This window comes from Rosa rugosa, chromosome 6 (genome assembly GCF_958449725.1).
Source record: "Rosa rugosa chromosome 6, drRosRugo1.1, whole genome shotgun sequence".
NCBI lineage: Eukaryota > Viridiplantae > Streptophyta > Magnoliopsida > Rosales > Rosaceae > Rosa > Rosa rugosa.
The window spans coordinates 12,216,576-12,228,153 of NC_084825.1; the positions used below are offsets into that span (position 1 = coordinate 12,216,576).

The following is an 11,578-nucleotide window of genomic DNA, read 5'->3' on the forward strand; positions in this document are numbered from 1 at the left end:
TGAAATATTGGAGTTGGGAGAGAAGTCAGGAGGTAGGGTGCGGAGTCATGGGCAGCTGCAGGAGTTTCGGGATGCCCTCTCAGATTGTAACCTGAAGGATATGGGTTCTGCTGGAGGATTGTATACGTGGTCTGATTCAAACACGAAGGAGAGGCTTGATAGGGGCACCTGTACCCCAACCTGGTTATCGGAATTTGGTTTTTCACGTGTGGTTAATCTCCATCCTAGTAGGTCGGACCACGTACCCCTGCTCTTGGAGGTTTGTAAGGAACAAATGTGCCATGATAAAGTCCGACGTCAATTCCGGTTTGAAGAGATGTGGTGCGCTCATGAAGGCTTCTTGGCCAAGGTGGAGGAGGCTTGGAGTACTCCTTATGGTGGGGAACCTATGCTCCAGTTGTGTCGCAAAGTTAGGGGATTGGGGACTCAACTTCTGGACTGGGACATAAATGTTTTTCATAGTAGAAGGGAGGAGGTGGAAGTGGTGAGAGCTCAGCTGGATGCTCTTTTGCAGAAACCTTTCGACCAAAATGATAATGTTCTCAAACTGCAGTGTTCGCAACGTTTGAATGAACTGATGTCCATCGACGAGACTTATTGGAGGCAACGTTCTAGAGCAATTTGGCTTAAGGACGGTGATTGGAACTCCATATTTTTTTCACAAGAAAGCTTCAGATAGGCGTAAAAAAAAACAAGATAAAGGGTCTTTTCGATGCGAATGGGATATGGCAAGAGTCTAAAGCCGGTATAGACGGGGTCATGGTGGATTATTTTGAGAATATGTTCAGTTCCCAACCTTCTGATTTGGAGGCTCAAAACTTAGTTCTTCAGACTATTGAGCCTCGAGTCTCGGTAGCTATGAATGGGCTTTTATTGGCTCCATATAGTTTGGAGGAGGTTCGTACTGCTTTATTTCAAATGCACCCTTCGAAAGCGCCAGGACCAGATGGTCTATCACCTTTTTTCTTCCAGAAATATTGGGATCTTGTTGGACAAGAGGTTAGTAATGCGGTGATTTCGATGTTATCTCACTCGGAAATCCCTCCTGACTTGAATTACACCTATGTAGCTCTTATTCCAAAGATCAAGGAAGTTGTGACTATGTCCCATCTTCGACCAATTTCCTTATGCAATGTCATTTATAAAATAGCATCAAAGGTTCTTGCGAATAGGCTCAAGAGCTTTTTGCCAGATATTATCTTCCCTAATCAAAGTGCTTTGTTCCTAATCGGTTGATCTCTGATAATAGTCTGGTAGCGTCAGAGCTAGCTCATTACACGCACAAGTTGAGACGTGGCCAAGAAGGCTTTTGGCTCTTAATCTGGATATCAGTAAAGCCTATGACAGATTGGAGTGGGGATTCTTGCAGTGCATCATGCTTAAAATGGGGTTTGCTGCTCAATGGGTGGATCTTATTATGTCCTGCCTCTCTACGGTACGATATTCTTTTCTTGTTAATGGCACACCTAGAGGTTATGTTACACTGCAGCGAGGGTTGAGGCAAGGAGATCCCTAGCCTTGTCTCCCTATTTATTTTTATTGTGTGCAGAAGGACTCTCTGCCCTTATATCACATGCGGTGTCTACTGATCAATGGTTGGGATTACGTATTTGTGATGGTGTTCCTACTATTAGTCATCTTTTGTTTGCTGACGATAGTATGCTTTATTCCAATGCAACACCTCAAGATTGTCTTATGATACGAAATTTGCTGAATATTTATGAAAGCGCTTCTGGGCAACATGTGAATTTACAGAAGAGTAATGTTGTCTTCAGTGGAAGTATTTTGCCACATATGAGGGACAATATGGCCCAGATTCTGGGAGTTCAGGTGGTGGATAAGCATGAAAAGTATTTAGGGATCCCAACCCTTGTTGTTAGGTCTAGATCTGATACCTTTGCCTATATTAAAGATAACTTGTCCAAAAAATTGACAGGTTGGAGATCTAAATTACTCAGTGCTGCAGGTAGAGAAATTCTAATCAAAGTGGTAGCTCAGGCAGTACCGTTATACACAATGAATTGTTACTTGCTACGTCAGAACCTCATTCAGGAGCTTCACCAACTGTGTGCCCAATTCTGGTGGGGAAGTATGGAAGAGAAGAAGGCTATGCATTGGAGGGCTTGGGATGAGCTCTATAAACCTAAAAATTTGGGAGGTATGGGTTTTCGACATCTTTTTGCTTTCAATTTGGCGATGTTAGCTAAGCAAGGGTGGCAGCTACTTCAAAGTCCTGATTCTTTGATTGGCCAACTTTTCAAAGCTCTATATTTTCCCCATTGTACTTTTTGGGAAGCTAATCTAGGCACACAGCCTTCATACGCTTGGCGGAGTATTTTACAGGGTCGTGACATTCTTAAGGCTAGTATTAAACGACATGTTGGTAATGGTGTGACTACTAATATATGGCTGGACCCGTGGCTAATGGGAGAGGATTTGAGTGCTTTCTACTCGGACAGAGTGACTACTGTAGCTGACCTTCTAAGTTCTCCGGGTGTGTGGAATGCTACACTATTATCAGAACTGTTTCCTATTCACATTGTTCAGAAGATCCTTTCTATTCCCCTTAGTCCCCGGAATCATGAGGATAGGTGGATTTGGGGTGGTGATAAAAGAGGTCGGTTCACGGTTAAATCAGCCTATCATATTGCTCAGGATCGGATTCTTGAGGATTTGTCCACACTAATCCAAGTGCTGCACTTTGGCGTCAGTTGTGGAAAGCGCCAGTCCCAGGTAGTGTAAAGATCTGTGCATGGAAAGCAATCTCCAATGTTCTTCCTACTCGGAGTAGGCTTCGTGACCATGGTATTGATTTAGATACCCAATGCCCTCTATGTGATGAAGAAATAGAGACTCCTTTGCATGCGGTTCGAGATTGTCCCCATGCTACTAGTTTGATTCAGGGTGCCAACCTCCCATTATACACGGCCCCTGCAAGTGTTGCAAACTGGCTTTTGTTGGCCTCTTCGTCGAGTCCTCAGTCTTTTGCCTCTTTCTTGATGATTTTGTGGGCTATTTGGAGAAATAGAAACGCTAAAGTTTGGGAGGGTGATTTTAAACAAGCGTCACAGATTGTTCCAATGACTTTGGGTTGGTTGGAGGAATTTAAAGCTGCTCGTTCTTCTACCCAGTCGGGTTTGGCTGCTAGACCGGTTCACAGGTGGACGAAACCTCCTTTGGGCTTCGTTAAACTGAATGTTGATGCTGCCTTTGATCAAGGCTCAGGTCGCTCGGGGTTAGGTGGGGTGTTTAGGGACCATGACGGGGCTTTTCTTCATGGGTTTCGGCACTCTATCACAATGGTTCAATCAGCTCGACATGCGGAGCTGCTCGCTCTGGTTCTAGGGGTGCAGCTGGCTATTGAGAATAATCTTACTCCCTTGATTGTGGAAACGGATTGCTTGGACTTGGTGTCAGGATTAGCATCTGTTGCTCTAGATGGGTCGGACCTCGGCTTCTTGCTGGAAGATCTGCAGGTTTTGTTGCATGAGGCGTTGGGAGCTCGTGTCCTCAAGGTTGGAAGATAGGCCAATGGTGTGGCTCATGTCTTGGCTCAGGAGGCTAAGACTGTTGATTTTCATTTAGATTTCTTTTCATATCTTCCTCCGTCTATGGAGGCTATATTAATCTATGATTGTAATGATTCCAAATCAATGAATTAGTCCTTCATTCCCCAAAAAAAAAAAAAAAAAACTTTAATTGCCCCCCCCCCCCTCCCCAATAAAAAGTTTTGAATTGATGTAATCTCTTCATCTTTGTCTTCAATCAAAATTTTATCTGTCTAATTTTAGGGAGATTAGTCCATTTTTCCCCAATAAACTTTTATTTTATTGCCCCCAATAAAAGGTTTTGAATTGATGTAATATCTTCATCTTCTTTTCTCAATCAAAGTTTTATTTGTCTAATTTTAGAAAAATTAGTCTCCCTCACAATATCATTGAACATAAAATGATTAAAACCCATAGAGAATTCCCTCACAATATCATTGAACGTATGCTTCATATCAAGAATGAACATGATCGTCTCAAACATATATGTGTGCCTCGCATAAGGTTCTGCATCCATGACTAATTAAGTTACTACAATTTCACATTAGATGAAGAATAGTTAGCTTGTATTCGCAATATTAATGCAAACAGAATAGCTACTGAATCAGATGGAAAGAATACTAGCAGAGGAGAAGAAAGCTACTATCACAGTAAGGCAAAGTCACTATAACAGTTATACAAAGCTACTAAATGTAATCAAAAAGGTAAAAAAAAAAGACATGACAAAGATTGGTATTATAATGAGGAATGAAGACAGCAGCGTGCCGCTACACTATGAATCTATCACTCTATCAATCAACTTCTAGTTTTGATATGAATTAAAAGGCAAGAGGAAAAACAAAGAATATATAACAAAACAACACACATAGAATTGTTTCATTGTGTTAGTTGCTTTTCTAAACTGTATCGGTAGCATTTACAAACTACATTAGTAACTTTCACTGTACAATCAGCTAAAACTGGCATTAGTAACAGAGATAGCTATGAAGAATCAATTTGCAGAATAGTTTCATTGTACAATCAACTTTCACTAGAAGAACAGTCAGCTAATTTAACTATAAGCTATGCATGATTTAGGTTTAGCAAAACAAAAACGAAATCACACTGATGAAATTTGAACTACAAATCAAGCTAAACAGAGTGCAGAGAGAGTAAGGCTGGGATAGAATCATACAGATGTAGCCACGCACAACCTCAGCATCATTCCTTTCTTGGACCCGGTAAGGCAAAAGCGCAGAGCTTTTAACCAAGACAAGTACAGGGTCATCCAGGCAGAGGTGAAGAAGCTCAAGGCCATCAAATTCATTAGGGAGGTAACGTACCCATGCTGGCTCGCCAATGTAGTCTTGGTACCCAAGAAGGCAATGGGATCTTGGCATATATGTGTTGATTACACAAACCTCAACCCGAGCATGCCCCAAGGATAGTTTCCCACTTCGAAGGATCGACCAACTCATAGATTCTACATCTAGATACCGGTTACTCAGCTTCATGGATGCCTTTAGTGGGTACAATCAAATAAGGATGAACCCCGCAGACGAGGAACACACCGCCTTCACTACCGATAAGGGCCTTTACTGTTATCAAGTCATGCTTTTTGGACTAAAAAATGTTGGGGCCACGTATCAGAGACTAGTCAACTCTATGTTTGTGGACGTCATCGGTACCATTATGGAGGTGTAGGTGGAAGACATGCTAGTTAAGAGTCTCACCACTGACGATCATGTCACGAACCTCGCAATCCTTTTCACCATCATACTACTCAATGGTATGCGGCTAAACCCGCAGAAGTGCATCTTCGGGGTCGAAATAAGGAAATTCCTAGGCTATATCATCAGCCACAGGGGTATCGAGGTAAACCCTGAGAAGGTACAGGCGATTCTGGACATGACATCCCCCATACTCCGCAACGAGGTACAGTCCCTTACCGATAGAATCGGTGCCCTTTCACGATTTGTATCAAGACTCACAGACAAGTGTGCACCTTTCTTCAAATTGCTGAAGACACAACACATCGAGTACATCACCTGGACTGCAGATCATGAGGCGGCATTCTTAGGTATCAAGGCCTACTTGGCCGTGGTACCATTGTTATCAAAATCCATTCCCGGTGAAATGTTGTACATCTACTTAGCTGCATCGGCGACGGCCGTCAGTTCAACACTCATCAGACGGGATCCCGACTGCGAGTACCCGGTGTACTATACAGGCAAGGGTTACAACGGTGCCGAATCACGGTACCTGGACATAGAGAAGGTAGCTTTGGCCCTTCTAGTATTTGCCAGAAAAGTCAGGCACTACTTCCAGGCACACTCGATCACAGTTTTCACTAACCACCCATTGAGGTAGGTACGTCAGAAGCCAGAGACCTCTGGCAGGCTTATTAAATGGGCCCTCGAATTGGGAGAATTCGATATTCATTACAAACCCCAGACAACCATTAGGGGCCAGGCAGCGACGAACTTCATTTTGGAGCTGATCCCCACCCGAGATGCTCCAGCTCAGATCGAGAACCCATCGGCCCTAAGCCCTCAACCACCGAGCACTTGGCAGCTCTATGTTGATGGAGCATCAAACAAGAAGACGAGTGGGGCGGGTATCTTGCTCATCAGCCCTGACAACCAAATCTACGAGTACGCCTTGAAATTTGCTTTCAAGGCATCCAACAATGTAGCTGAGTATGAGGCACTCATTGGGGGGAGGGGGCTGCAGCTGGCCCGAGAGGTAGGTGTCCAGAACCTTCACATCTTTAGTGACTCCCAGTTGGTGGTAAATCAAGTCAACGGGGACTTTGAGGCCAAGGAGCCCCAAATGTCATCCTAGCAAGCTCTTGCAAAGGCATTGGTACAACGATTCACCACATTCACAATTACTCAGATACCTAGAGCAAATAATAACAAGGCAGATGCCCTCGCCAAGCTAGCGACAACTTCTCCAAGTACTGCCTACGGGGCCACGAAGATGGAGTTACAGGAAAAACCAAGTACTTCAAAAACGGGGTCAGAAATATTCCCCGTCAACACCACTGCCTCATGGATGGACCCAGTACTAAAGTACATGGTCGATGGCCTCACCTCGGAAGATAAGGTTGAGGATAGAAGGTTACAACTCAGGTCAGCTCGATACACAATTTTGAACGGCAAACTATACAATCGGGGCCACAGCTTTCCTAACCTCAAGTGCGTCACAGAGGATGAAGGCTACGTGATCCTCAAAGATATTCACGGTGGTGTTTGAGGTAACCACGCAGGGGCACGTTCCCTAGCACACAAAGCCCTTCGTGCTGGCTACTTCTGGCCTACCATGTCAGCATTAGCTGAAGCTATCTCAAACTCCTGCTATAAGTGTCAAATGTATGCCAACATCCCGAGGGCACCGCCTATTGCTCTATCAATTCTCCTTACACCTTGGCCTTTCTGCCAGTGGGGGTTGGACATCATCGGTAAGCTCTGTATGACAGTAGGACAGTTCAAGTACACCATTATAGCGGTGGACTACCAAACAAGGTGGGTCGAGGTTAAACCCCTGGTAGCCATCACGACAGAAAAAGTCAAGAATTTCTTATGGAGGAATATCTATTGTCGATCCGGGGTCCCGGACATAATTGTCACCAACAATGGGGCACAATTTGATAACGATGAGCTGCGAGCATACACTGAGAACATGGGCACCAAGATCCTGTATGCTTCACCTACACATCCGCAAACAAATGGTCAAGTAGAGGCTGTTAACAAAATAATCAAGGAAATTCTAAAAAAGAAGTTGGAGGACGCCAAGGGACTTTGGGCCTCTAAGCTCCCGGAAACATTGTAGGCCATCAGGACAACAGCAACCGAGGCCACCGGCGAGACACCTTTCTTCATGGCTTTCAACACAGAGGTGGTGCTCCCCATTGAGACGAAGATACCGAGTAGAAGAACAGAAAATTTTGATGCGCATACTAACGCCGATGGCCTCCAACTAGACGTAGACTTACTTAAGGAACGACGGGATATGGCTCACATGTGTAACCTGAAAAACAAGAGAAGAATAGCCCGTTACTACAACGCCAATGTACAGTTCCGCACGCTTAAGTTGGGGGATTGGGTCATGAAACAGGTGTACCCGGAACCAAGGGGACTGTACCCTTCCTAGATAAGCCCCTATGAGATCGTTGAGGAAGTCGGCCCGACCACTTTCTACATCCGGGACATGGACGGAGTTAGGTCCCGGCACCCATGGAACACTCAGCGTCTAAGGTACTACTACAAGTAACTCCTGGAGCCTCTTACCCTAACTTTTTTTTCTTTTCGTCTAGCTATGGCAAGCTACCCATCGAGTACTTATTTTGTATGAACCACCATGTGGTACTTGAATGGAAAAAGGAATTATTTAGACCATTGCTTACATCTAACTTTAGCCACCGGGCATCCCGGATACCACTGGCTACAGTTTTAACTACTCTATTCCAGTAATAAGTACTTAAACATAAAAGTGCATTAAGGTATAAATGAAGGCAATTGTAATCCCTTTCAACATTTCCATTCAAGTAACAAAAATTACAGTAATCAATAAAAGCCTGGACTCCCAGGCAACATAAATAATTGAAGGGACACCCCAATGTCAGCCCAGGGTCATTGTTCAAAATGTGGATTAGTCTACTAAAAAAAAAACAAAGAGAAGGAAAATAACATCTACTGATCTTGGGCCTCGGTTTGACTCCCACCAGCATCACCCTTGGCTTCGACCTGGTCAGCTGCCTGTTGCTTCTTTTTCTTTAGGAGTGCCCGCTTGAACTTCGCGTCATCCAAGTACCCGCGGCCACCCATTCCCGGTACTTAATAATGACAGCTTTGTCATGCGCAGCTAGAAGCATGTCTTCCAATTTGCCAAAAGCCTTATACTCCTCTACCGCTTCCCGCCATTCAACGAGAACACGCCTCTCCAAGTACTCAGCTTTTTGACTTCCACGAATTGGCCTTCTCCTTAGCATCTCGGAGAGGTTCAAGCTCCTTTTTCAGCTCTCCAACCATACCCTCTAGCTCAGGGATATGCTTTTGGGTTTCTTCCAACTTGTCCACTTTGGCCATAAGGGAAGTAATCTTCTGTTGCAGGGAGTCCCGCTCTTTCTCCAGCTTCCTTTTCTCCTCATGAAGATACTTAACTTGGCCCGAAAAACTACTCACTTCTTCCTTGAGCTTTGTGTCCTCCTCGCTCGCGTCAATGGCGTAGACATTATACAAGGTCTGTAGTACCTTTATTAGTATGAAAATATAGCCAAGTTAACTAAATGGTGATACAAATTTACGTACCCGCATCATTGACTCTCGGGCCATACGCCGATTCTCCTGCGGGGTGTTGTCCTTCGCTTGCACCTGATCGAGATCAATGTCTTTCAGGTCCTCCAACATGGACCGCACAAATCTCTCATCCGCCACCCTATACTTAGATAGCAGTTGTTTAATTGGCTTCTTGGGGATCAGGGACACCGTTGGAGAAAGAAGGCCCAAGGATTTGGTAGCCTCTGGTACTTGGTGGGCCTTCTTCACCTTCTTCACTTCACCCTTGACGTCCTTCCCGGTGTATGTTACCTCCTCCTTGTCACCATTTCGATACCGATGCCGATGTGCCTCTTCCTCTTCTCACCAGGAAGAAAAGCCCTTTCACTCCCAACGAACTCTCTTGAGAGGGAGGCTTAGGAACCCGTTGCTTTGGACTTCTCTTCCTCCAGGCCCAGTATTGTGATTGTAGCCTCGGCTAGGGTTTCCCTCCTTTCTATCTGGGCATTCGAGTCAGGCTCCCCGTACCCCTCATCTGGTATCTCTAACAAGATATCCTCAATGGAAGGCCTAGTCTTCTTGCCCACCAGATCGACGTCGATCTTAAGGGCATCATCCTCTTGGTTTAACAACCTATCCATCAACTTCATGTCATCCATTTTGTCTTCTTCTTTTCCTTTCCTGGGCTCCCTCTTCGGTACATTGACTACACAAAGGTCACCGTAAAAAAAAGAAAAAAAAGAAAGAAAAGGGTAATTCAAGGGTCGTGATATCTATCTCACCGGGTACTCTTCCTATGTTCAGTCTATCTAAGACAGGGTATCAGATGAATCTATACGAACTCCTTTCTTCTGGATCGTTCCACACATCGTACACCCTCGCTATGCTTTTTCTCTCAATGTCTGTTAGAGTGTAAGCCTAGTCCTCGATGGCCTGAAAGGTATCGGTTAACCGCCACTTTCTGTTCTTTATCTGCCACTGCCCTCCCTCGAGGAACACTTTGTTCCTCCACTTCTTGCTCTGAGAGGAGGGTATGCCAGTAACAAGAGGCTCATAGTCCCGGACAGAGAAGGTCACGGTGCCTTGGCCAAACTTCTTCCTCGAGTACAAAACTCGATATACGGCCTGGAACTCATTTATCGTCGGCCATCCCTGCTCGCACAGATCCCACATCGCTATCATGCTTAGGATCTGCCGCCACGCGTTGGGGGTTAGCTGTCCTGGTGACAGGTCTTATCCTCATCAAATACTGCACCGGATAGGGCAACGGTAATGACAGCCCTTGATGAAATTGATTTTCATGGAGCGCCACCCACCCCAGCGGAGGATTACAGGCCATCTCACATGGGACCTAATGGCCTAAGCTCCACCTAATTCAGTATTCCCCACCTCTGTCTAAGAGAATTGATCTCTTTCATTGTCAAGCTTCTCCCTGCCTCGTCGCAGACGGTCCCATCCGCCAGCGTGTACTCTCGGTTTGGGAGTACCTTCAGGGATGGCAACGGTTACCTCATCCCCAAACCCCGGCTTATCGTTGCTCTCAGTCCCCTCCGCACTCTTTGAAACCACTCCTGTAGAGGATGGGGTCTCCTCTTCTTTGGCCCCCCTTAGGTATAGCTGCTTGCCAAATAGTGATCTATGTCGAGCTCCGCTTGCCTCGCGAGGCTTGGTACGACGATCCCTCCCCCCCACCAATAGCTCTTCTTTCTGATTCCATCCTAGGCCTACGGGTACCCTAGCCTTGATCAAGTCCGGTATCTGGAATCAGAAACAAAGGAGCCAGCCTAGAATTACGGATCTAGGGCTCCGTTGAAGCATAGATCACTCCCCACTCCAACTTGCAAACCCAGAAACCCCAAAATAATACTAGAAAAAAACCCAGAAAACCCAAATCATTATCTGCAGATTCCTATTCTACTAAGCCAAAGATTGCATATTTATTTGAGTTTTGCTCACTACTACAAATCACTATAGCAACAGAACTAGAGCAACGAGTAACCCATATCTATACAAAAACAACATAAACCTAGAACAGGGAGAGAAGCAAGAAGGCGCACAAAGAAACAATTGTACAAAAGAGTTTTAGATGCGTTACCTTTTTGCTACAATCGCCTTTCCCCCCTCGACTTCTTTGCGCAACGAATTTCTGACGATCCTTCCTCTCTCTCTCCGCAAATCGGTGGCCACAGAGCGAAAAAGAAAATTTTGCAGAAACACTGAAGAAGAAGAAGAAACAGCGAAAAGTGATGGGGAATAGCCACTTTCCCTCTTAAATTCAAGCAAAAAACAATCGCAACCATCAAAATCAAAATGCCCCAACCGTCAGATTGGGACACGTGTCCCACGTACCCCTTCCACTCCCAATACACATAACCGTCAGATAACTGAAGAGACGCGCATTTATTACCACCTCGGTAACCGACACACCACGTGGCTCACATGCACACCAAGTGTTAACCCACTGGGTACAAAGGGCTCAAGCCCTCATCAAGCCCTCATGTAACCCCACCGGGTACAAGAGGCTCAAGCCCTTATCTAACCCCATCGAGTACAAGAGGCTTAAGCCCTCAACCAACCTCCTCGGGTACAATAGGCTCAAGCCCTCACCCAACCCCATCGGGTACAAGAGGCTCAATCCCTCAACCAACCCCATCGGGTATAAGGGGCTCAAGCTCTCATTAAAGAGGCTCAAACCCTCATCCAACCCCATCGAGTACAAGAGGCTCAAGCCCTCATTTACCCCATCGGGTACAAAAGGCTCAAGCCCTCATC

At 45.4% G+C, this 11,578-nt stretch overlaps 1 protein-coding gene across 1 annotated transcript; it reads left to right on the forward strand.

The window, feature by feature from the left end:
• The first annotated feature begins 5,240 nt into the window (after window positions 1-5,240).
• Window positions 5,241-6,785, forward strand: LOC133716233 (uncharacterized). The gene is made up of 3 exons (XM_062142950.1): window positions 5,241-5,804; window positions 5,898-6,272; window positions 6,426-6,785. Exons 1-3 carry the CDS (start codon window positions 5,241-5,243, stop codon window positions 6,783-6,785), a joined length of 1,299 nt encoding a protein of 432 aa, XP_061998934.1.
• Window positions 6,786-11,578: the final 4,793 nt, after the last annotated feature.

What these genes read in the sequence shown, in the direction of transcription:
- LOC133716233 (XM_062142950.1), top strand. Translation starts at nt 5,241, where the DNA reads ATGCTAGTTAAGAGTCTCACCACTGACGATCATGTCACGAACCTCGCA. An exon ending in GGTACCTGGACATAGAGAAG is followed by an intron (nt 5,805 to 5,897) that starts GTAGCTTTGGCC and finishes CCATTGAGGTAG; the next exon opens with GTACGTCAGAAGCCAGAGAC. An exon ending in GGCTGCAGCTGGCCCGAGAG is followed by an intron (nt 6,273 to 6,425) that starts GTAGGTGTCCAG and finishes ACAATTACTCAG; the next exon opens with ATACCTAGAGCAAATAATAA.